Genomic DNA, 27,427 nt, shown 5'->3' with positions numbered 1-27,427 from the left:
ACAATTAACCCCTCAGGTGTGGCACCTGAGGGGTTAATTGTGCGGATCACAGCCCCCTGTAAGAGATCGGGTGCTGCCAGGCAGCAGGGGGCAGTCATGTACACAGTTCTTAGTATATTCTAACTTGAAGCGTCCCCATCACTATGGGAACGCCTCTGTGTTAGAATATACTGTCGGATCTGAGTTTTCACGATCTAACTCAAATCCGATGGTATATTCTAACATAGAGGCGTTCCCATGGTGATGGGAACGCTTCAAGTTAAAATATACCATTGGATTGGAGAAAACTCCGATCTGATGGTATATTAATAGGGACTCCTGACTTTACATTGTAAGTCAGGACGGATCCGTTCGGCTCCGCACCGCCAGGCGGACACCAAAACGCTGCAAGCAGCCTCCAGAGCCGAATTGAGGCGGAACAGAGCCAAACTGATGCATTCTGAATGGATCCGCATCCATTCAGAATGCATTGGGGCTAAACTGATCCGTTTGGGGCCGCTTGTGAGAGCCTTGGAACGGATCTCACAGGTGGACCCTGAAACGCCAGTGTGAAAGTAGCCTAAGTGAAGTGCGCATGCGCGGTGCACAAACCAATCAGCACACACTCCACACACAGCAGCAGGGACCGCCCTAAGCACCGCGCCGCCGGCCAATAAACACAAGGCGCACCACACGCTGTACGGACCGCCCACAGCATGGAGCCGTCCAATCACACCATCCCCACAACTGCGCTGCTGGCCAATAACCGCCTCTTATGGTGTGTGGTGTCAGTTGGAGCAGAGTGCATAAGAAGCGCCGCCATTACATGCACAGTGACGGAAATTGCTCTCAGATACACAAAGCAGCTGCTGCCAGCAGGATTAGCCAGCACCACCAATCAGTGCCAGCAATCATTGCCACCAGTCACAGTGCCAGCAGTCAGTGCCAGCCCGATCAGCCACCAGTCACAGTGCCCGCCGTCTCAGCACCACCAGTCAGTGCCAGCCGTATCAGCCACCAGTCACAGTGCCAGTGGTCTCAGCACCACCAGTCAGTGCCAGCCGTATCAGTCACCAGTCACAGTGCCCGCCGTCTCAGCACCACCAGTCAGTGCCAGCCGTATCAGCCACCAGTCACAGTGCCAGTGGTCTCAGCACCACCAGTCAGTGCCAGCCGTATCAGTCACCAGTCACAGTGCCCGCCGTCTCAGCACCACCAGTCAGTGCCAGCCGTATCAGCCACCAGTCACAGTGCCAGTGGTCTCAGCACCACCAGTCAGTGCCAGCCGTATCAGTCACCAGTCACAGTGCCCGCCGTCTCAGCACCACCAGTCAGTGCCAGCCGTATCAGCCACCAGTCACAGTGCCAGTGCTCTCAGCACCACCAGTCAGTGGCAGTCATATCAGCCACCAGTCACAGTGCCCGCCGTCTCAGCACCATCAGTCAGTGCCAGCCGTATCAGCCACCAGTCACAGTGCCAGTGCTCTCAGCACCACCAGTCAGTGGCAGTCATATCAGCCACCAGTCACAGTGCCCGCCGTCTCAGCACCACCAGTCAGTGCCAGCCGTATCAGTCACCAGTCACAGTGCCAGTGCTCTCAGCACCACCAGTCAGTGGCAGTCATATCGCCCACCAGTCACAGTGCCTGCAGTCTCAGCCAAAAGTCAGTGCCAGTGACGCATATTACAGCTACATATAAGTCAGTATTACAGTAAGAGAAAATATTCTAAAATGATAAAAGTACAAGCCTATATTACTTGGACTTTTTACTAACAACATGCCACCCAAAAAAAAGGACACATCAAGTAGGACAAAAGACACAGGCAATGAAACCCTACATAACCAAATTCTCCTGGAGAAACTGTCAAGTCAGCAAGTAAAAATCAAAAAAAGAAAGGCTGAAAAACAAAGAAAAAAACAAGCAAATAGATCAATTCAAGAAAAAGAAAATGAGCGTCAGAAACATGTGAAAGCACAAAGAGCTAGGAGAGCAACACTACGTCAGCAACAAGCAATGAAGAGAGGCAGGATAACAGGTCTACAGACAGCCGCACAGGAGAGGATGAATGATAGAAGAGAAAGACAAGAACGTAAGAGACCTGCTGAAAGAGAAAAAGCTAGGAGAGCAAGTCTTACATCAGAAGAACGACAATTACAGAGACTGGCCCGGAGTAAACGAGTGGAAAATAACAATAGAAAGAATGGCAATGATAAATGATATAGTTAATAGTAATGAGGTAACATTATACCCCACACATGGGGAGATTTAAATCAGATAGGCAAGTTTTGTCAAGCAAAACATTTTGAAGGAGAAAGACCATCAGATCAAAGATTTACACAGTGTGGCTCAAAAGGAAAAGTAAATCTTCAACCAATTGGAACAAACCCTTTTATACGGCCGCTCCTGACGGGTCATCATTACTGCAAAAATTTCATGCAAAATATAAGGTCAATAAATAGCGCTCTAGCATTTGCATCTATGGGCGCTAACATTAGTCCGCCTCCTGGCTATGCGCCATACTGCTTTATAATCCCTGGTTGGATTTGTGTCAGAGCAGGAACGCTGCATCCTCAACAGGGTGGAAACAGACGGTTTGCACAATTAGACATTTTAGATCCCTCTGAAGCTGCAGAACAAAGAATACAAAGTTCTGCCAACTCAGGAATAAACTCAGAGCTCATGCAAACATGAAGTACATTTATGGCACAATTCAATCCTTTTTTTGCCGAGGCCTGCAGAATGTTGTACCAAGTTAAAAAAGAATATGAAGAGAATGCCGCCAAAAATGACAATGTTATTACGGAAGTGTCCATGACAATAGTAGAAGATCGCAAAAATGACCAAAGACGCTAAAACGCACCAAAATATAATGAGGTGGCTTTAATTTTGCAAAATGATGATGGAGAACCAGCACTTGGAAGAGATCTTCTAATACACTGCAAACCAGGTGAAGATTGTAAGAATAAAACCCACAAAGAATTAGTGTCCTTGATCCTAATTAGGAGCCTATGGTTTATCCATTGTTATTCCCCTATGGGGATCAAAGCTGCGGAATGGACATCCCATCGCAGAACAGAGCACAAGCTTTATTACATTTACCAAACCAGTCACACAATCCTAGAGTCAGAGTCGCTCAATGCAATACTACGGTGACCGTCTTTCCATTAAATGCAGGCCGCCTTACACAGCAATATATACTGGATGCATATGTAAAAACAGAAGCCAACAGACTCCATTATATACGTCAAAATCAGCCTAAATTGCGTGTTGAAAAATACTCTGGATTAATGGATCATTTGTTTAATGAAGCCAATGAAGCAGGCCCGAGTCCTGGAAAATGTGTATTCTGCCTTCTTCATTAGCAGGGAGCCCCAGAAACCTGCAACGAAATCATCAAGATGCTATGGCAATGGTCCGAAAATATGGAAAACCAGATCTTTTTATTACAATGACATGCAATCCCAAATGGGAAGAGATTGTACATAACCTACAACATGGACAAACTGTTGATGGACAACCACATTTAGTTGCAAGAGTATTTCACCTAAAACTCAAAGCTCTAATTGATGACATCAGTAAAAAACATATTTTTGAAGTCCCAGAAGCAATGGTCTACGTGATAGAATTTCAAAAGAGAGGTTTTCCACGTGCTCGAATACTTCTCATTCTTAAAGAAAGCTGTAAACCAAAAAATGAAGAACTGATAGATAAAATTGTCTCTGCTGAAATCCCTAACATAGAAATCCCTCCTCGCTTACATGCAATTGTAACAAAGTAGGGTTGTCCCGATACCACTTTTTTAGGACCGAGTACAAGTACCGATACTTTTTTTCAAGTAGTCACCGATACCGAATACCGATACTTTTTTAAAATGTCATGTGACCGTTTTGGGGGATCTGTGGATCTGTGGATGACGCACTGTCATGTGGGGGATCTGTGGATGGCACCGTTATGGGGGACCTGTGGATGGCACTGTTATGGGGGATCTGTGGATGGCACTGTTATGGGGGATCTGTGGATGGCACTGTTATGGGGGATCTGTGGATGGCACTGTTATGGGGGATCTGTGGATGGCACTGTTATGGGGGATCTGTGGATGGCACTGTTATGGGGGATCTGTGGATGGCACTGTTATGGGGATCTGTGGATGGTGCTGTTATGGGGGATCTGTGGATGGCACTGTTATGGGGATCTGTGGATGGTGCTGTTATGGGGGATCTGTGGATGGCACTGTTATGGGGGATCTGTGGATGGCACTGTTATGGGGGATCTGTGGATGGCACTGTTATGGGGGATCTGTGGAGGACGCTGTTATGGGGGATCTGTGGATGGCACTGTTATGGGGGATCTGTGGATGGCACTGTTATGGGGGATCTGTGGATGGCACTGTTATGGGGGATCTGTGGATGGCACTGTTATGGGGATCTGTGGATGGCACTGTTATGGGGATTTGTGGATGGCACTGTTATGGGGATCTGTGGATGGTACTGCTATGGGGTGGGATATCTGTGGATGGCATTGTTATTTGGTGGGGGATCTGTGGATGGTGCTGTTATAGGGGATCTGTGGATGGAACTGTTATGGGGAGGATCTGTGGATGACACTGCTATATGTCATCCACAGATCCCCCTCATAACAGTGTCCCCCAATACACCGGGCCCGCCGCTCACCGAAGTATTTTTTTATAAACGTGAATCCTTATCCTGTTATTAAGCTGCCCTCTCCCATGTTCCCATGTCCCCCCTGTATCCCCATAGCACTTACTTAAGCTTCCATAGCAGGCAGAGCGGACGGCACCAGTAACGTCACTCACTGACGTCGCGCGTCTGCTCCGCCTGCTTCACTCATAAAGGGGGCGGAGCAGGCGCTCTACGTCAGTGAGTGACGTTACTGCTGCCGTCCGCTCTGCCTGCTATGGAAGCTTAAGTAAGTGCTATGGGGATACAGGGGGGACATGGGAACATGGGAGAGGGCAGCGTTAGTTCAAAAAAGTATTCTATTTATGTATCGGGGCGGGGTATCGGCGGCTGAGTACCGCCGAGAAAACTCGGAATCGGTCCCGATACCGATACTAGTATCGGGACAACCCTATAACAAAGCATATGATTCATGGACCATGCGGAGCGCTCAACCCTAATTCTCCATGTATGACAAATGCTGTAAGGATTTTCTGAAGGAATTCCAACCAAAGACTATTGCTAATAGCACTGGCTATCCGAAGTACAAGAGAAGAGATACAGGCCAAACTATAATTCTTAACGGAAAGAATATGGATAATTCTTGGGTTGTACCATATAATCCTTACTTAGCGTTGAAGTTCAATTGCCACATTAATGTGGAAGTTTGTGCATCAGTGAAAAGTGTCAAATACCTTTTTAAACATGTGTACAAAGGTCATGATTGTGCAAATGTTGTCATTCAAGAACAAGGTACTTTGAATCATGATGAAATAAACACCTTTACTAATTCCAGGTCTGTCAGTGCTCCAGAAGCAGCATGGCGTTTGCATGGGTTTGACATGCATTATCAATCCCATACCATCCATCGATTAGCGGTGCGTCTGCCTGAAGAACAATCCGTTTTTTTCAGCCCAAATGACATTACCACAGCGGTACAGAGAGCTCTAAACCGCGATACTCAATTGACAGCTTGGTTCAAATTGAATCAACAAAAAGAGGAAGCAAAGAATATATTATATTCGCACATTCCTTTGCATTATCTGTTTGACTCTCCAAATTGTGGTTGGAAATTGCGTCGACGTGGTGCAGAAAAAAATATTGGACGGATGTATTCTGTCAACGTAATATCAGATGCAGAGCGTTACTGTCTGCTCTACTATTGCTGCATGTGGCTGGGGCAGTATCCTCTGGAGATCTGAGGACGGTACATGGTAATGTCTATCCCACTGTCCAAGGACTTATTACTGATGACGACGTGTGGAGAAGACTCTGGAAGATGCCGTCCACTGTACAATGCCTAAACACCTTAGGGGATTATTGGCATATGTCTGCGTTTTTGCATCATTACAAAATATGAATGCACTTTTTCTAAAATATGAGCAATATCTCATTGAAGATTTAGTTCACAAACATAAACAAGACAATGATGATTGTACAATTTGTCGTAAGATCGCACTTACAGAAATAGCCAACATTCTGGTCCTACATGGCAAAAACTGTGAAGATGTTGGATTGCCTTCCACAATGCCAAATACTGATCAACTTTGGAATATGTATGACAAGGAATTACAAAAATACCGAGCTGAAGAAATGGAGAAAACATTAAACAGAGAACAAAAAAGAGCTTCAGAAAAAATATTGTCTGCAAGCAAAAATGACAACCTTTGCCACCGTTGTTTTTTCATGGATGTCCAGGAGGTAGTGGTAAAAGGTATCTTTACAAAACCCTTCTCAGCCCAGTTCGTGGAGAAGGTAACATCGCACTCCCTGTAGCCCCAGCAGGTCTAGCAGCCAATCTTCTCGAGGGTGGACGAACAGACCTCTCTCAGTTCACATTACCTGTTCCGATAGTTGAGAACTCAAGATCAAATATGCGTCTCAATTCTGCTGATGCTGAAAATCTGAGATCATCTACAGTGCTCATCTGGGATGAGTGCACAATGACCGCGTCTATCGCTCTTACAGTGGTGGACAAACTGCTAGAAGAAGTAATGGATAACCAGAAACCCTTTGGAGGAAAAGTTTTATTACTTGGTGGAGATTTTCGGCAAACACTTCCAGTGGTTCCTCATTGTTGAAACATGTATAAAGTATAATAAACTGTGGCAAAACTTCCAAATACTTAACCTTACAAACAATATCCGTTCAGTTGATGCTGAATTCAGCGATTGGTTGATCCAAGTTGGCAATGGTGATATGCAGCGTACTCAAGTTAGGTTTAGAAATGTTCCTGGGTGTTGTAGTGCAATAGACACTAACCTGAGACGGCTGACTCTCTGCAAGGGCAGGTGATGATGAGATATGTTCGTGACGCCAGTGCCAATTAAACGGTGGCACGCCGTTTGCTGATAGCAGGAATAACTGAGGAACCACGTGATGTTAAAGCAGAACTCAAACTTTAGTAGTCATCATATAGGGACAGTAACGGAAACGCAGTTGTAGTGTACGGGGACTGTAATGCCCGTCACTACAGAAGGGTCACTTGTGTGCTGTCGTCTCCCTTATCTATGGGGAAGTTGGTATAAGTCATCTTTATAAAATGTAATGTAAAGTAATGCTATGTATTTCCCTGTGGCTGTAAAATGTGCATGTACAGGCCTGCTAGGGGTGTCATTCCAGCTCTTAGTCACTAGAGGGAGCTAGGGAGCCCTAGTCTATATAAGGCCCAGTCAGGGAAAGGAAAGTCAGTCTGGAGTCTAAAGTTGTGGTTGAAGTTTGTAGTCTAGTCTAACCAGAGATTAGACAATGTCAGAGTCAAGTCCAGGCCTGAAGCCTGTGGACCAGGAGAGGGTAATGCAGTCCCTGTAACCGGGTTCCAGATCCAAGGAAAAGGTTCCCCTCCTGAACTTATATATGCAGAAGCAGGAACACCACAGCTAATCAGCCGGAGGACACTGAGGGAGTTCAGAAGTTTCTAGAGCCTGAGGAAGCTGAGGGAGAGACAGAGGCAAAGTCAAGGAAAGCAAGAGGTACTAAAGACAACAGAGGAGGTACTTGATAATTATAAACCCAAGGACATACGCCAGAGCTAGGGCATTGGACCTTGGAGAAGAGTTTCTATGTTCCAGGATCAGTCAGGAATAGAGTGCAAGCTCCTGTACTGCAAGTCCTGTGTTTAACACTCTGAAGTCACCTTGCTATATATATATTGCCTGCATCAACTGTACCGAAAATCAACTGTCTGCAAAGGAACTGCGTTTCCGTTATTGTCCCTATATGATGACTACTAAAGTTTGAGTTCTGCTTTAACATCACGTGGTTCCTCAATTATTCCTGCTATCAGCAAACGGCGTGCCACCGTTTAATTGGCACTGGCGTCACGAACATTTCTCATCATCACCTGCCCTTGCAGAGAGTCAGCCGTCTCAGGTTAGTGTCATGATTGCACTACAACACCCAGGAACACTATTAACCTTAACTTGAGTACGCTGCACAGTTCCTTTGCAGACAGTTGATTTTCAATACAGTTGATGCAGGCACTATATATATAGCAAGGTGACTTCAGAGTGTGAAACACAGGACTTGCAGTACAGGAGCTTGCACTCTATTCCTGACTGATCCTGGAACATAGAAACTCTTCTCCAAGGTCCAATGCCCTAGCTCTGGCGTATATCCTTGGTTTTATCTTTATAAAGTACCTCCTCTGTTGTCTTGAGTACCTCTTGCTTTTCTTGACTTTGCCTCTGTCTCTCTCTCAGCTTCCTCAGGCTCTTTAACTGAGGTATTCCTGCTTCTGCATAGGTGAACTCAGGAGGGGAACCTTCTCTTTTTGAATCTGGAACCCGGTTACAGGGACTGCAATACCCTCTCCTGGTCTGCAGGCTTCCAGCCTGGACTTGACTCTGACATAGTCTAAACTCTAACTGCTGTAGACTGGCTTTAGACTAGACTGACTTCTGACTCCAACTCCAGACTGACTTCTTCTTCCCTGACTGGGCCTTATATAACCTAGGGCTCCTTAGCTCCCTCTAGTGACTAAGAGCTGGAATGACACCCCTAGCAGGCCTGTACATGCAAGTATAATAGTAACAGGGAAATACATAGCATTACAGTTTATAAAGATGACTTATACCAACTTCCCCATAAATAAGGGGGGATGACAGCACACAAGTGACCCTTCTGTAGTGACGGGCATGACAGTCCCCGTACACTACAGATACACCACACATTGACCGTTTGCTGATGTCTCAAAGATAACAAAAAAATTTATTCTTTGCCCAAAGAACTCTGATGTTGATAAATGAAGAGGTGTTAAACATTTTGGAAGGAGATACTGTGACATTCCTCAGCTCAAACTCAATCGATGTCTCAACTGAGGAAGATATGCAGAAGTATCCTAATGTCTTAATGAGTGAACTCCAACAGGAACGCCGAGGCATAAACTGAACCTTAAAAAGGGAGCAATAATTATGCTCCTCAGAAATATAAACACTAAAAGAGGATTGTGCAATGGAAGCCGCCTCTTTGTTAAAGACTTGAAAAGAAACCTCATTATTGCTCAAGTAATAACAGGTTCAGCGGGAGGGGACATGGTCTTTATTCCACGTATTGATTTAGCTCCATCCTCTACTAATTTGCCATTTACCTTAAGAAGATGACAATTTCCAGTTGCATTAGCCTTTGCCATGACAATTAATAAAGCTCAGGGGCAAACCTTAGAAAAAGTTGGCATTTACTTGCCAGAACCAGTATTCTGCCACAGTCACTTATATGTTGCATTATCTAGAGTTAGAACTTTTTCAGATGAGGTTGTAAAGGTTGTAGATGGTCCTGACCAAGGCAAACTGTTGCCAAATTCAGATAGAATATTTACAAGAAATGTTGTGTATAAAGAAATTTTATAGAAAAATTTCAAGAGGTTAAAAAATACCTTTTTGCTGAATATCTGATTCAGGTATTGTATATTGCAGATTGTTACAAACTATACTTACTGTATCGTGATATATACAGTACAGACCAAAAGTTTGGACCCACCTTCTCATTCAAAGAGTTTTCTTTATTTTCATGACTATGAAAATTGTAGATTCACACTGAAGGCATCAAAACTATGAATTAACACATGTGGAATTATATACATAACAAACAAGTGGGAAACAACTGAAAATATGTCATATTCTAGGTTCTTCAAAGTAGCCACCTTTTGCTTTGATTACTGCTTTGCACACTCTTGGCATTCTCTTGATGAGCTTCAAGAGGTAGTCCCCTGAAATGGTCTTCCAACAGTCTTGAAGGAGTTCCCAGAGATGCTTGGCACTTGTTGGCCCTTTTGCCTTCACTCTGCGGTCCAGCTCACCCCAAACCATCTCCATTGGGTTCAGGTCCGGTGACTGTGGAGGCCAGGTCATCTGGCGCAGCACCCCATCACTCTCCTTCATGGTCAAATAGCCCTTACTTTCAAAGTTTTCCCAATTTTTCGGCTGACTGACTGACCTTCATTTCTTAAAGTAATGATGGCCACTCGTTTTTCTTTACTTAGCTGCTTTTTTCTTGCCATAATACAAATTCTAACAGTCTATTCAGTAGGACTATCAGCTGTGTATCCACCTGACTTCTCCTCAATGCAACTGATGGTCCCAACCCCATTTATAAGGCAAGAAATCCCACTTTTTAAACCTGACAGGGCACACCTGTGAAGTGAAGACCATTTCAGGGGACGACCTCTTGAAGCTCATCAAGAGAATGCCAAGAGTGTGCAAAGCAGTAATCAAAGCAAAAGGTGGCTACTTTGAAGAACCTAGAATATGACATATTGTCAGTTGTTTCACACTTGTTTGTTATGTATATAATTCCACATGTGTTAATTCATAGTTTTAATGCCTTCAGTGTGAATCTGCAATTTTCATAGTCATGAAAATAAAGAAAACTTTTTGAATGAGAAGGTGTGTCCAAACTTTTGGTCTGTACTGTACGTTTCCATTTTATTTTTATTATTAATTTACTTTTGACTTCTTTCCAAAATATTTTTGACAAAAGAAATACAATGTGGTTAAATTATCTTACTCTTTAATATAAACTGTTTCTACGAATGTTTATACACTACTGTTCTAGCGCCCGTTATTGTCTAGTTATATATGAAGATCTGTTCTCTCCCCCTCCTGAGTACAACAGAACTGGGAGACCGGCCTGAGCTCATTCTGTCCCTGCAGTGGTTGTCTTTACATCAGCTGTGACCCATCCCTGCTCCAGCCTGACATCATCAGCGACTGGTTGCTGGATAGGAGTAGTAGTCTCGTCAGATGTTTGGTACCTTCTTTATCTGGATAATACTAATACTCTCATCATTGACTGCCGTTTGTACAGAATGCATTATCCTTGGTGGTGAATGATGAGGAGGATCTGAAGACGGGGATCCTGCTGCCTGTGCCCCACTGCCCGCTCTACATGGACACCATCACCCTGACCGGTGCAGTCATGGTCCCCTATTACCTGGATGAGGGGCGCAGCTGGGCCATCAGTGTCAGCAGTATTCGGGAGTCCCTTTCTGCAGCCAGGAGGCGCTGTAACCCCAAAGTGCTCTGCGTCATAAACCCGGGGAACCCCACAGGTACTGAACCCTAACAGAGATGATGATTATGATGGACGGTCTGTCCTTCAGATACAGAAACCAGGAAGTGTGGAGCCACCAATAATAACCAGTGCCGACAATAACATGTGGCATGGTGACTAGAGCCTATAATAACATGTGGCATGGTAAAAAAGTACCTATAATAACATGTGGCATTGTGAAAAGTACCTATAATAACCTGTGGCATGGTTACTGGTGCCAATACTAACACGTGGCAGGGTGACAAGTGCCTATAATAACACGTGGCATGGTGACTAGAGCCCATAACAACACGTGGCATGGTGAATGGAGCCTTTAATAACACGTGGCATGATGTCTAGTGCCTATAATAACATGTGGCATAGGGACTAGTGCCTTTAATACACGTGGCATAGTGACTAGTGCATATAACAACACATGGCATGGTGACTAGTGCCTGTAATACACGTGGCATGGTGACTAGTGTCTGTAATAACACGTGGCATGGTAACTAGTGCCTATAATACACGTGGCATGGTGACTAGAGCCTATAATAACATGTGGCATGGTAAAAAGTACTTATAATAACATGTGGCATTGTGAAAAGTACCTATAATAACCTGTGGCATGGTTACTGGTGCCAATACTAACACGTGGCAGGGTGACAAGTGCCTATAATAACACGTGGCATGGTGACTAGAGCCCATAACAACACGTGGCATGGTGAATGGAGCCTTTAATAACACGTGGCATGATGTCTAGTGCCTATAATAACATGTGGCATAGGGACTAGTGCCTTTAATACACGTGGCATAGTGACTAGTGCATATAACAACACATGGCATGGTGACTAGTGCCTGTAATACACGTGGCATGGTAACTAGTGCCTATAATACACGTGGCATGGTGACTAGTGTCTGTAATAACACGTGGCATGGTAACTAGTGCCTATAATACACGTGGCATGGTGACTAGAGCCTATAATAACATGTGGCATGGTAAAAAGTACTTATAATAACATGTGGCATTGTGAAAAGTACCTATAATAACCTGTGGCATGGTTACTGGTGCCAATACTAACACGTGGCAGGGTGACAAGTGCCTATAATAACACGTGGCATGGTGACTAGAGCCCATAACAACACGTGGCATGGTGAATGGAGCCTTTAATAACACGTGGCATGATGTCTAGTGCCTATAATAACATGTGGCATAGGGACTAGTGCCTTTAATACACGTGGCATAGTGACTAGTGCATATAACAACACATGGCATGGTGACTAGTGCCTGTAATAACACGTGGCATGGTGACTAGTGCCTGTAATACACGTGGCATGGTAACTAGTGCCTATAATACACGTGGCATGGTGACTAGTGTCTGTAATAACACGTGGCATGGTGACTAGTGCCTATAATACACGTGGCATGGTGACTAGTGTCTGTAATAACACGTGGCATGGTAACTAGTGCCTATAATACACGTGGCATGGTGACTAGTGCCTATAATAACACGTGGCATGGTGACTAGTGCCTGTAATAACACGTGGCATGGTGACTAGTGCCTGTAATAACACGTGGCATGGTGACTAGTGCCCTTCACAGTCCCCCCTAGCTCTGTGCATGGACCCACAGTAGGGCAAATCTGATGTTTTTGGCTCATTCATTATAATAGTCCTGAGATCTTATTACATGATGTCTTATTAAAGAATTATGTGACCTCCAGGACACGTCCTGACGAGGGAGAAGATCACCGAGCTCATTCACCTGGCGGCCGAAGAGAAACTCCTGATCTTCGCTGATGAGGTGAAGCCATACCACGGCACAGACCATCGGATAATGAAAGGGGCAGAGTTTATGCTGATTCTCTTTAAAAAAGCTTTTCAGGGTGCAGCTCATCCTGATACATGTAGAGGGCAGTACACAGCATACAGGAGAGTAACAGGAGCCAGCATCACCCGGGATACAAGGGTGCAGCTCATCCTGGTACATGTAGAGGGCAGTACACAGCATATAGGAGAGTAACAGGAGCCAGCATCACCCGGGATACAAGGGTGCAGCTCATCCTGATACATGTAGAGGGCAGTACACAGCATACAGGAGAGTAACAGGAGCCAGCATCACCCGGGATACAAGGGTGCAGCTCATCCTGATACATGTAGAGGGCAGTACACAGCATACAGGAGAGTAACAGGAGCCAGCATCACCCGGGATACACGGGTGCAGCACATCCTGATACATGTAGAGTGCAGTACACAGCATATAGGAGAGTAACAGGAGCCAGCATCACCCGGGATACAAGGGTGCAGCTCATCCTGGTACATGTAGAGGGCAGTACACAGCATACAGGAGAGTAACAGGAGCCAGCATCACCCGGGATACACGGGTGCAGCTCATCCTGATACATGTAGAGTGCAGTACACAGCATATAGGAGAGTAACAGGAGCCAGCATCACCCGGGATACAAGGGTGCAGCTCATCCTGATACATGTAGAGGGCAGTACACAGCATACAGGAGAGTAACAGGAGCCAGCATCACCCGGGATACACGGGTGCAGCACATCCTGATACATGTAGAGTGCAGTACACAGCATATAGGAGAGTAACAGGAGCCAGCATCACCCGGGATACAAGGGTGCAGCTCATCCTGGTACATGTAGAGGGCAGTACACAGCATACAGGAGAGTAACAGGAGCCAGCATCACCCGGGATACACGGGTGCAGCTCATCCTGATACATGTAGAGGGCAGTACACAGCATATAGGAGAGTAACAGGAGCCAGCATCACCCGGGATACAAGGGTGCAGCTCATCCTGGTACCCGTAGCGGGCAGTACACAGCATACAGGAGGGTAACAGGAGCCAGCATCACCCGGGATACAAGGGTGCAGCTCATCCTGGTACATGTAGAGGGCAGTACACAGCATACAGGAGAGTAACAGGAGCCAGCATCACCCGGGATACAAGGGTGCAGCTCATCCTGGTACATGTAGAGGGCAGTACACAGCATACAGGAGAGTAACAGGAGCCAGCATCACCCGGGATACAAGGGTGCAGCTCACCCTGATACATGTAGAGGGCAGTACACAGCATACAGGAGAGTAACAGGAGCCAGCATCACCCGGGATACAAGGGTGCAGCTCATCCTGGTACATGTAGAGGGCAGTACACAGCATACAGGAGAGTAACAGGAGCCAGCATCACCCGGGATACAAGGGTGCAGCTCATCCTGATACATGTAGAGGGCAGTACACAGCATACAGGAGAGTAACAGGAGCCAGCATCACCCGGGATACAAGGGTGCAGCTCATCCTGGTACATGTAGAGGGCAGTACACAGCATACAGGAGAGTAACAGGAGCCAGCATCACCTGGGATACAAGGGTGCAGCTCATCCTGATACATGTAGAGTGCAGTACACAGCATAAAGGATAGGAACAGGAGCCAGCATCACCTGGGATACAAGGGTGCAGCTCATCCTGATACATGTAGAGGGCAGTACACAGCATACAGCTACTGCAGGACACCAACCTCCCGAACTGGATACAAAGTAGCACTCCAAACTGGAACCTCACGAATAGCTGCTAGCAGACGAACAGGAATCAGCTTACACTCCTGGCAATCAATCTCTAACAGCATACAGCGGATCCCCCCAATAACGAGACAAGGCTCCGTGTTGAGGGTCAAGCAGTGGTCTGAGGTGCTGGCACACCCAGCCTGGTTTTTATTACAGTTGTTGCAATTACAGGTCCGCCCACAGGGAGGTGTAAATCAACCAAGCCCATCTGGTGTACACGCCCCTAGGGGACCAGAATGAAGACTGTGACATAGGACAGATAAACAGCACTTAGGATACACAGAGACAATACATCCCCACAATGCATCATGGTTTCCTCCTCTCTGCCCTGGAGACACCCGAGGCGTAATCCAATTATCTCTCAAGACAAAGAGAAGTCACCAATACACATGTGAGGACAACAGGACAGACATCACCCTTTAAACACACAATGGGACAATGGCACAATAAAAACACACCCAGCATTTTCCTCCCAAGCTGACAAGTTACACTTATTATAAATTGTTACAACTTTGTGAGTTTACATTGGCCATACATATAACTTACATCAATTTAAACAGTATAACTTGGGGACAAACATATCCAAAATTCACTTGAATAGGTTCAGGGGTTTAAAAGTTAGTATATGGCCCATAATCCTGGGGCAAGAGGCTGATAAACAGGCCTCTCCAAAACCCAGTGGCAAGGTTGGTTTCGCCACACCCCATCACTGCTCTAGACCTCCAATGATTTAAGCAGCAGATAAAAGTTCCAGCACTATAGAAGATTCTGTTGCAGGACGAGGCACAGCACTTACTCCGTCCTGTGCTGCCCCCGTTATCTACATTTGACATCATATTAAAAAACAACAGCTATAAATCCCACAAAAATGCAAAATATGAGGTACAAAATACAAAAACACCTATCTAGGACAAGGTGTCACGGCTGAGGATGGGGGAAATCCTCAGCCGTGCGTGCCGGGTGATGTTATGGCTGCTCAGCCAGGAGAACAGGATAGGGAGCAGGTCACCTCCTAACAGCGTCCCTACCCTGACCCTAACTCCTAACTGCATGGGCCGACCTTAAAGGTAGGAGGACCCATGCGCAGGAACCTCGGATCCCTAACTCACCCTCCGTCCGGTCCCTGCGCTAGGAGTCAGGGTAAGACGACCTACTCCTCCTAGGCACGGAGGAGCAGGAGTCTCACTGGCCAAGCTGCTGGAAAAGGGGAACAAATGCAAGCTTATGTATATGGCAGGTGCTGCACTAGTTCCAGCCACCTGCCACAGCCCTGCTGACTGGATCCGTCTGCAGGAAAGCTGAAGTCCACAAATAGCAGACAGACGTCAGCACAAACTCATTCACACACCGGAACCCAGATACATGGCAGCACTGAATAATACAGGAAAACATAAACCGAACATCACACAGACTTAGCTAAACTTAAACTTATGACCACAGTGGTGGCTCTCACAGGCGGATAGAAAACACAGGAGGCTGCTCCAGCTAGCAAGACTGAAGCAACCTACTGAGCCCTGCTAAAGAGAGGGTCTATATAGGCCCAAGTGGCCACACCCAAGGGTAGGACACACCCAGTGACATCACACACACACTGGGAAGGAAGTTAACCCTTCCAGTACCACAGAAAGGAAAGACACATAAAGGGGAAGTGCACACAATACATAATACACCATGCACACAACACACACACCTAACATAAAGAAAGTCAGGTGAGACCGCATGCCAGGGCAGCAAGTTGCCTAGCGACGCTCAGGCTGCTCTGCTGCTAAATACAACACTAGTTGCCCCCGGCAACCACAAGTGAGGCCACACACAAGCGGCCCTCACCCGTGGTTGAACACCCATACAAAACCGCAGGCAACTGCATGCGGTAAAGAAGTCACGGTCATGGGCATGGCCGTGACACAAGGTCACATCATGCGATCCCTTCATACATTCCAGATCGGACCCTCGATCATCTGCAGTTTTGCCTAGAAAAAAAATTGCATAATGTGAACACAGTAATAAAAAGCAAACAAATGAGAAGATAAAATAGAAAGAAAAACCCTCTAATAAACCCCACAACGGCCGTCACTCACTTAGACATAGGACACTATAGGAACATTAGTGAAAACCCATCAAAGCTTTTTTCAGATTAAGACCACGAGGCTTTCTCTCTGGTATTCAGTCTGAAGATCCGACATGTCTCCCGCTGCATAATCTGCGTCTTCACGTCGCCCCCTCTGGGCGCGACCACTGCCTTTCCAATCGCAAACCTACAGAAGCGATTTAAACTGCGATATGTTCTGTAATTTGATCTACCCGTTGCTGAGGGATTGGAAATCTAACCGATATCTTCCCGCAACCTTGGTTTGACTTTTCTGATAGAACTCCCCGCGTACATCAGATCGCGGACTGTGCAGGTAATGAGGTAATAACGCCCATCGTGTTACCGTCAATGTAACTTTGTATCGGGAACGTTTCACTGTGTGTCGGATTGTAAACACATTTTTGTAGGTCCGGCAGATCTGCAGGTTTTAGGGCACTTTCTCACTTGCGTTAAACTTTTCCGGCATTGATTTCCGTCCTAGGCGCTCAGTTTTATCCCGATGCATTCTGAATGGAGAGCGATCCGTTCAGGATGCATCAGGACTAGAGTTGAGCGAACACCTGGATGTTCGGGTTCGAGAAGTTCGGCCGAACTTCCCAGAAATGTTCGGGTTCGGGATCCGAACCCGACCTGAACTTCGTCCCGAACCCCATTGAAGTCAATGGGGACCCGAACTTTTGGGCACTAAAAAGGCTGTAAAACAGCCCAGGAAAGAGCTAGAGGGCTGCAAAAGGCAGCAACATGTAGGTAAATCCCCTGCAAACAAATGTGGATAGGGAAATGAATTAAAATTAAAATTAAAAAAATAAAAATTAACCAATATCAATTGGACAGAGGTCCCATAGCAGAGAATCTGGTTTCACGTCAGCAGAGAATCAGTCTCTTCATGCCATAGCAGAGAATCAGGCTTCACGTCACCCAAAACTGGAACAGGCCACTGTCACACATTTAGGCCCCGGCACCCAGACAGAGGAGAGCGGTCCCGTAACAGAGAATCTGGCCTTATGTCAGCGCAGAATCTGTCTTCATGTCATAGCAGAGAATCAGGCTTCATGTCACCCACCACTGGAACAGGCCACTGTCACACATTTAGGCCCCGGCACCCAGGCAGAGGAGAGAGGTCCCATAACAGAGAATCTGGCCTTATGTCAGCGCAGAATCTGTCTTCATGTCATAGCAGAGAATCAGGCTTCACGTCAGCCACCACTGGAACAGGCGACTGTCACACATTTAGGCCCAGGCACCCAGGCAGAGGATAGAGGTCCCGTAACAGAGAATCTGGCCTTATGTCAGCGCAGAATCAGTCTTCATGTCATAGCAGAGAATCAGGCATCACGTCACCCACCACTGGAACAGGCCACTGTCACACATTTAGGCCCAGGCACCCAGACAGAGGAGAGCGGTCCCGTAACAGAGAATCTGGCCTTATGTCAGCACAGAATCTGTATTCATGTTATAGCAGAGAATCAGGCTTCACGTCACCCACCACTGGAACAGGCCACTGTCACACATTTAGGCCCTGGCACCCAGACAGAGGAGAGAGGTCCTGTAACAGAGAATCTGGCCTTATGTCAGCACAGAATCTGTCTTCATGTCATAGCAGAGAATCAGGCATCACGTCACCCACCACTGGAACAGGCCACTGTCACACATTTAGGCCCAGGCACCCAGGCAGAGGAGAGAGGTCCCGTAACAGAGAATCTGGCCTTATGTCAGCACAGAATCTGTCTTCATGTCATAGCAGAGAATCAGGCTTCACGTCACCCACCACTGGAACAGGCCACTGTCACACATTTAGGCCCAGGCACCCAGACAGAGGAGAGCGGTCCTGTAACAGAGAATCTGGCTTCATGTCAGCGCAGAATCTGTATTCATGTTATAGCAGAGAATCAGGCTTCACGTCACCCACCACTGGAACAGGCCACTGTCACACATTTAGGCCCTGGCACCCAGACAGAGGAGAGAGGTCCTGTAACAGAGAATCTGGCCTTATGTCAGCACAGAATCTGTCTTCATGTCATAGCAGAGAATCAGGCATCACGTCACCCACCACTGGAACAGGCCACTGTCACACATTTAGGCCCAGGCACCCAGACAGAGGAGAGAGGTCCCGTAACAGAGAATCTGGCCTTATGTCAGCGCAGAATCTGTCTTCATGTCATAGCAGAGAATCAGGCTTCACGTCACCCACCACTGGAACAGGCCACTGTCACACATTTAGGCCCCGGCACCCAGACAGAGGAGAGCGGTCCCGTAACAGAGAATCTGGCCTTATGTCAGCGCAGAATCTGTCTTCATGTCATAGCAGAGAATCAGGCTTCACGTCACCCACCACTGGAACAGGCCACTGTCACACATTTAGGCCCAGGCACCCAGGCAGAGGAGAGAGGTCCCGTAACAGAGAATCTGGCCTTATGTCAGCACAGAATCTGTCTTCATGTCATAGCAGAGAATCAGGCATCACGTCACCCACCACTGGAACAGGCCACTGTCATACATTTAGGCCCAGGCACCCAGGCAGAGGAGAGAGGTCCCGTAACAGAGAATCTGGCCTTATGTCAGCACAGAATCTGTCTTCATGTCATAGCAGAGAATCAGGCTTCACGTCACCCACCACTGGAACAGGCCACTGTCACACATTTAGGCCCCGGCACCCAGACAGAGGAGAGGTTCATTCAACTTTGGGTTGCCCTGCAATATAATGGTAAAATGAAAATAAAAATAGGATTGAATGAGGAAGTGCCCTGGAGTAGAATAATATATTGTTAAGGGGAGGTAGTTAATGTCTAATCTGCACAAGGGATGGACAGGTCCTGTGGGATCCATGCCTGGTTCATTTTTATGAACGTCAGCTTGTCCACATTGGCTGTAGACAGGCGGCTGCGTTTGTCTGTAATGACGCCCCCTGCCGTGCTGAATACACGTTCAGACAAAACGCTGGCCGCCGGGCAGGCCAGCACCTCCAAGGCATAAAAGGCTAGCTCTGGCCACGTGGACAATTTGGAGACCCAGAAGTTGAATGGGGCCGAACCATCAGTCAGTACGTGGAGGGGTGTGCACAGGTACTGTTCCACCATGTTAGTGAAATGTTGCCTCCTGCTAACACGTTCCGTATCAGGTGGTGGTGCAGTTAGCTGTGGCGTGGTGACAAAACTTTTCCACATCTCTGCCATGCTAACCCTGCCCTCAGAGGAGCTGGCCGTGACACAGCTGCGTTGGCGACCTCTTGCTCCTCCTCTGCCTTCGCCTTGGGCTTCCACTGGTTCCCCTGTGACATTTGGGAATGCTCCCAGTAGCGCGTCTACCAACGTGCGCTTGTACTCGCGCATCTTCCTATCACGCTCCAGTGTGGGAAGTAAGGTGGGCACATTGTCTTTGTACCGGGGATCCAGCAGGGTGGCAACCCAGTAGTCCGCACACGTTAAAATGTGGGCAACTCTGCTGTCGTTGCGCAGGCACTGCAGCATGTAGTCTCTCATGTGTGCCAGGCTGCCCAGAGGTAAGGACAAGCTGTCCTCTGTGGGAGGCGTATCGTCATCGTCCTGTGTTTCCCCCCAGCCACGCACCAGTGATGGGCTCGAGCTGCTTTGGGTGCCACCCCGCTGTGAACATGCTTCATCCTCATCCTCCTCCACCTCCTCCTCATCCTCGTCCTCCTCGTCCTCCAGTAGTGGGCCCTGTCTGGCCACATTTGTACCTGGCCTCTGCTGTTGCAAAAAACCTCCCTCTGAGTCACTTCGAAGAGACTGGCCTGAAAGTGCTAAAAATGACCCCTCTTCCTCCTCTTCCTCCTGGGCCACCTCCTCTTCCATCATCGCCCTAAGTGTTTTCTCAAGGAGACATAGAAGTGGGATAGTAACGCTGATAACGGCATCATCGCCACTGACCATGTTGGTGGAGTACTCGAAACAGCGCAACAGGGCACACAGGTCTCGCATGGAGGCCCAGTCATTGGTGGTGAAGTGTGTCTGATCCGCAGTGCGACTGACCCGTGCGTGCTGCAGCTGAAACTCCACTATGGCCTGCTGCTGCTCGCACAGTCTGTCCAGCATGTGCAAGGTGGAGTTCCACCTGGTGGGCACGTCGCATATGAGGCGGTGAGCGGGAAGGCCGAAGTTACGCTGTAGCGCAGACAGGCGAGCAGCGGCAGGGTGTGAACGCCGGAAGCGCGAACAGACGGCCCGCACTTTATGCAGCAGCTCTGACATGTCGGGATCTGCAACGAGATTTCGCCCATTATCGCACACCACCAGGCCGGGCTTGAGGCTCACCGGCAGCAACCACTCCTCGGTCTGTTGTTCTATACCCCGCTACAACTCCTGTGCGGTGTGGGGCCTGTCCCCCAAACATATGAGTTTCAGAATGGCCTGCTGACGTTTACCCCGGGCTGTGCTGAAGTTGGTGGTGAAGGTGTGTGACTGACTGGATGAGCAGGTGGAAGAAGAGGAGGAGGAAGCTGAGTAGGAGGAGGAGGAGACAGGAGGCAAAGAATTTTGCCCTGCGATCCTTGGCGGCGGAAGGACGTGCGCCAAACAGCTCTCCGCCTGGGGCCCAGCCGCCACTACATTTACCCAGTGTGCAGTTAGGGAGATATAGCGTCCCTGGCCGTGCTTACTGGTCCACGTATCTGTGGTTAGGTGGACCTTGCCACAGATGGCGTTGCGCAGTGCACACTTGATTTTATCGGACACTTGGTTGTGCAGGGAAGGCACGGCTCTCTTGGAGAAGTAGTGCCGGCTGGGAACAACATACTGTGGGACAGCAAGCGACATGAGCTGTTTGAAGCTGTCTGTGTCCACCAGCCTGAATGACAGCATTTCATAGGCCAGTTGTAACGGTCGCGTACACACACACAGGGGGAAGGGAAGTGACCACTGCGCTCCACCCTCACCCCTGGCCCTGCCTACTTGCCTCGCGAGTCCTAATGACAGGGGACAACTGGACGGCAATCCCTAACTTGGACTAAGTGCAGGGATGACAGACAGACAAACAACAGGACGTGAACGGACCGAGTCAGAACCAGGAAAGCTGCAAAGTACAAATGGAGCAAGCAGAGAATTGTCAGGAGAAGCCGGGGTCATAAATACCAGGAGAGTAGCGAAGTACAAGAGGAGTCCTAAGAGAGTAGTCAGGTGGGAGCCGAGGTCACAATACCAGGATGTATGCGCAGTACAGGAGGAGCAGGCAGAGGATGGTCAAGGAACAGGATCAGGTAAGTATTCAGCAGTCCAACAAATACCAGGAACCTAGAAATTAACAGGCAACCTGTAGCCAGCAGGCTGCCTGTATTTATAGTGGGGAGTGAGGGTCATGTGACGTGGCCAACGTCACATGACCGACAGACCAACCAGTCGAGCACCGAGTGATCAGCTCGGCGCTCAAGGCAGACTTAGGAGCAAGGAGCCACCCAGCTAGTAAAGCCGCCCTGGGAATGAGGTCAAACACAGAACCTCATTCCAAAAGCTAAGCAACAGTTCTGCGGGCAATGGGGGACCGAGTGCACCTTCGGAACCCCGTGACACCAGTAGTTTAGAAATGCTGGCATTCAGGGCCAGGGATCGATGGTGGCTAGGTGGGAATTTACGCTTTCTCTCAAATGTTTGTGAGATGGAGAGCTGAACGCTGCCGTGTGACATGGTTGAGATGCTTGGTGACGCAGGTGGTGGTGTTGGTGGTACATCCCATGTTTGCTGGGTGGCAGGTGCCAACGTTCCTGAAGAGGCCGAGGCGGCAGCAGCAGCAGAAGAGGCGGCGGCAGCAGCAGAAGAGGCCGAGGCGGCAGCAGCAGAAGAGGTAGCAGGGGGAGCCTGAGTGACTTCCTTGTTTTTAAGGTGTTTACTCCACTGCAGTTCATGCTTTGCATGCAGGTGCCTGGTCATGCAGGTTGTGCTAAGGTTCAGAACGTTAATGCCTCGCTTCAGGCTCTGATGGCACAGCGTGCAAACCACTCGGGTCTTGTCGTCAGCACATTGTTTGAAGAAGTGCCATGCCAGGGAACTCCTTGAAGCTGCCTTTGGGGTGCTCGGTCCCAGATGGCGGCGGTCAGTAGCAGGCGGAGTCTCTTGGCGGCGGGTGTTCTGATTTTGCCCCCTGCTCCCTCTTTTGCTACGCTGTTGGCTCGGTCTCACCACTGCCTCTTCCTCCGAACTGTGAAAGTCAGTGGTACGACCTTCATTCCATGTGGGGTCTAGGACCTCATCGTCCCCTGAATCGTCTTCCACCCAGTCTTGATCCCTGACCTCCTGTTCAGTCTGCACACTGCAGAAAGACGCAGCAGTTGGCACCTGTGTTTCGTCATCATCAGAGACGTGCTGAGGTGGTATTCCCATGTCCTCATCATCAGGAAACATAAGTGGTTGTGCGTCAGTGCATTCTATCTCTTCCACCCCTGGGGAAGGGCTAGGTGGATGCCCTTGGGAAACCCTGCCAGCAGAGTCTTCAAACAGCATAAGAGACTGCTGCATAACTTGAGGCTCAGACAGTTTCCCTGATATGCATGGGGGTGATGTGACAGACTGATGGGCTTGGTTTTCATGCGCCATCTGTGCGCTTTCTGCAGAAGACTGGGTGGGAGATAATGTGAACGTGCTGGATGCACTGTCGGCCACCCAATTGACTAATGCCTGTACCTGCTCAGGCCTTACCATCCTTAGAACGGCATTGGGCCCCACCAAATATCGCTGTAAATTCTGCTGGCTACTGGGACCTGAGGTAGTTGGTTCACTAGGACGTGTGGCTGTGGCAGAACGGCCACGTCCTCTCCCAGCACCAGAGGGTCCACGTCCGCGTCCGCGTCCCTTATTAGATGTTTTCCTTATTGTTCCCGTTCACCACAATTTTGAGAATGGCAAATTTGGGAATAGTTTTTTCAACCCAGAACAAAAAGTGTGCTTTTACGGTCACTACAAATAACTTGACCAGCTAAAACAGTACAGATTTGGTTGAATAGAGATGTGAGGCCTGTTTTTTTTTTGCGCTGTGTGACAGGTATAGGTTTAATCACAGAATCAGACTTCTATCTGCACGGTAGCGTGTGTCTTAGGTTTTTCTGAATGACACTATCAGTACCTTCAATGTAAGATTTTCTTTTTGGGATAGATTTCAAGTAGGCCTCAAATACCAGAAACTAGTTATTTTCAGAATGGCAAATTTGGGAATAGTTTTTCAACCCAGAACAAAAAGTCTGCTTTTACGGTCACTACAAATAACTTGACCAGCTAAAACAGTACAGATTTGGTTGAATAGAAATGTCAGGTCTATTTTTTAGGCGCTGGGTGACAGGCTCAACTTGCCCCCGATGTAATATATGGCCAAAAAATAACCAGACTGTTGATGGTTAAATGCACTTGGGTGACACAGGCTCAGCCTGCACCAGATGTAGTATATGGCCAAAAAATAATCAGACTGTTAATGGTTAAATGCACTTGGGTGACACAGGCTCAGCCTGCAGCTGATGTAGTATATGGCCAAAAAATAACCAGACTGTTGATGGTTAAATGCACTTCGGTGACACAGGCTCAGCCTGCAGCTGATGTAGGATATAGCACAAAATAACCACACTATCGATGGTTAAATACACTTGGTGATAGCTCGTGCTGGCGCACCACAAGCCACAAAATGGCCGCCGATCACCCCAGAAAAAAAGTGATCTAAAAACGCTCTGGGCAGCCTCAAAAAAGTGAGCAAGTCAATAATAGCACTTCAATGATCCACAGCTGCAGATCGATCACAGAATTAAGTCTTTTGGAGGAGTTAATCTGCCTAATCTCGCCCTAACGTCGCAGCTGCAACCTCTCCCTACACTGATCATAGCAGAGTGACGTGCGGCGCTACGTGACTCCAGCTTAAATAGAGGCTGGGTCACATGGTGCACTGGCCAATCACAGCCATGCCAATAGTAGGCATGGCTGTCATGGCCTCTTGGGGCAAGTAGTATGACGCTTGTTGATTGGCTGCTTTGCAGCCTTTCAAAAAGCGCCAAGAAAGCGCAGAACACCGAACCCGAACTTTTACGAAAATGTTCGGGTTCGGGTCCGTGTCACGGACACCCCAAAATTCGGTACGAACCCGAACTATACAGTTCGGGTTCGCTCATCCCTAATCAGGACGTCTTCAGTTCAGTCACTGTGCGGTTTTTGGACGGAGAAAATACCGCAGCGTGCTGCAGTATTTTCTCCGTCCAACATTCTGGAACACTTGCTGGATACAAACAGATACCATTTTTAGACGGATCCGGCATTATTTTACATTGAAACGCATTAATGATCCGGCCCCAGACCTTTAAATGGGCAAAAGATAAATACCGGATCTGTTTTTCCAGATGACAACCGCAGAGAGGGATCCGCATCCGGATCCGTCTAAAAATGGTATCTGTTTGTATCCAGCAAGTGTTCCAGAATGTTGGACGGAGAAAATACTGCAGCACGCTGCGGTATTTTCTCCGTCCAAAAACCGCACAGTGACTGAACTGAAGACGTCCTGATGCATCCTGAACGGATCTCTCTTTATTCAGAATGCATCGGGATAAAACTGAGCGCCTAAGACGGAAATCAATGCCGGAAAAGTTTAACGCAAGTGAGAAAGTGCCCTAAAACCTGCAGATCTGCCGGACCTACAAAAATGTGTTCACAATTCGACACACAGTGAAACGTTCCCGATACAAAGTTACATTGACGGTAACACGATGGGCGTTATTACCTCATTACCTGCACAGTCCGCGATCTGATGTACGCGGGGAGTTCTAGCAGAAAAGTCAAACCAAGGTATCGGTTAGATTTCCAATCCCTCAGCGACGCGTAGATCAAATTACAGAACATATCGCAGTTTAAATCGCTTCTGTAGGTGTGCGATTGGAAAGGCAGTGGTCGCGCCCAGCGGGGGTGACGTGAAGACGCAGATTATGCAGCGGGAGACATGTCGGATCTTCAGACTGAATACCAGAGAGAAAGCCTCGGGGTCTCCATCTGGAAAAGCATTGATGGGTTTTCACTAATGTTCCTATAGTGTCCTATGTCTAAGTGAGTGACGGCCGTTGTGGGGTTTATTAGAGGGTTTTTCTTTCTATTTTATCTTCTCATTTGTTTGCTTTTTATTACTGTGTTCACATTATGCAATTTTTTTTCTAGGCAAAACTGCAGATGATCGAGGGTCCGATCTGGAATGTATGAAGGGATCGCATGATGTGACCTTGTCCGAGATACAGTCAGGTCCATAAATATTGGGACATGGACACAATGCTAACATTTTTGGCTCTATACACCACCGCAATGAATTTGAAATAAGGCGAACAAGATGTGCTTTACCTGCAGACTGTCAGCTGTAATCTGAGGGGATTTACATCCAAATCAGGTGAACGGTGCAGGAATTACAGCAGTTACATATGTGCCTCCCACTTGTTAAGGGACCAGAAGTAATGGGACAATTGGCTTCTCGGCTGTTCCATGGCCAGGTGTGTGTTATCCCCTCATTATCCCAATTACAATGAGCAGATAAGAGGTCCAGAGGTCATTTCCAGTCTGCTATCTGCATTTGGAATCTGTTGCTGTCAACTCTCAAGATGAGATCCAAAGAGCTGTCACCATCAGTGAAGCCATCATTAGGCTGAAAAACAGAACAAACCCATCAGAGAGATAGCAAAAACATTAGGCGCGGCCAAAACAACTGTTTGGAACATTCTTAAAAAGAAGGAACGCACCGGTGAGCTCATCAACACCAAAAGACCCGGAAGACCACGGAAAACAACTGTGGTGGATGAGCGAAGAATTCTTTCCCTGGTGAAGAAAACGCCCTTCACAACAGTTGGCCAGATCAAGAGCACTGTCCGGGAGGTAGGTGTATGTGTGTCAAAGTCAACAATCAGGAGAAGACTTCACCAGAGTGAATACAGAGGGTTCACCACAAGATGGAAACCATTGGTGAGCCTCAAAAACAGGAAGGCCAGATTAGAGTTTGCCAAACGACATCTAGAAAAGCCTTCACAGATCTGGAACAACATCCTATGGACAGATGAGACCAAGATCAACTTGTACCAGAGTGATGGGAAGAGAAGAGTATGGAGAAGGAAAGGAGCTGCTCATGATCCTAAGCATACCACCTCATCAGTGAAGCATGGTGGTGGTAGTGTCATGGCGTGGGCATGTATGGCTGCCAATGGAACTGCTTCTCTTGTAGTTATTGATGATGTGACTGCTGACAAAAGCAGCAGGATGAATTCTGAAGGGTTTCGGGCAATATTATCTGCTCATATTCAGCCCAATGCTTCAGAACTCATTGGACGGCGCTTCACAGGGCAGATGGACAATGACCCAAAGCATACTGCAAAAGCAACCAAAGCGTTTAAGGGAAAGAAGTGGAATGTTCTGCAATGGCCGAGTCAATCACTGGACCTGAATCCGATTGAGCATTGTATTTTGTACCTCATATTTCGGATTTTTGGGGATTTATAGCTGTTTAATATGATGTCAAATGTAGATATTGGGTGCAGCACAGGACGGAGTAAGTGCTGTGCCTCGTCCTCGGGGTGTGGTTCCCCTCCCCCTCCTTTTCAGGGGGGATGGATCTATTTAAACCCGAGGGTCAGGCAG

At 47.7% G+C, this 27,427-nt stretch overlaps 1 protein-coding gene across 2 annotated transcripts in view; it reads left to right on the top strand.

The window, feature by feature from the left end:
* Window positions 1-27,427, top strand: part of LOC121001937 (alanine aminotransferase 2-like) — a 100,325-nt gene that overhangs the window by 61,868 nt on the left and 11,030 nt on the right. For both annotated transcript variants that reach the window (XM_040433207.1, XM_040433206.1), the window contains exons 6-7: window positions 10,961-11,204; window positions 12,907-12,986. In XM_040433207.1, coding sequence (XP_040289141.1) covers window positions 10,961-11,204; window positions 12,907-12,986 — 324 coding nt within the window. The remainder of the gene's footprint in view (window positions 1-10,960; window positions 11,205-12,906; window positions 12,987-27,427) is intronic.

Source organism: Bufo bufo, chromosome 5 (assembly GCF_905171765.1).
Source record: "Bufo bufo chromosome 5, aBufBuf1.1, whole genome shotgun sequence".
Classification (NCBI taxonomy): domain Eukaryota; kingdom Metazoa; phylum Chordata; class Amphibia; order Anura; family Bufonidae; genus Bufo; species Bufo bufo.
The sequence above is the reverse complement of the archived record's forward strand: the minus strand, read 5'-3'. Positions and strand labels throughout refer to the sequence as shown.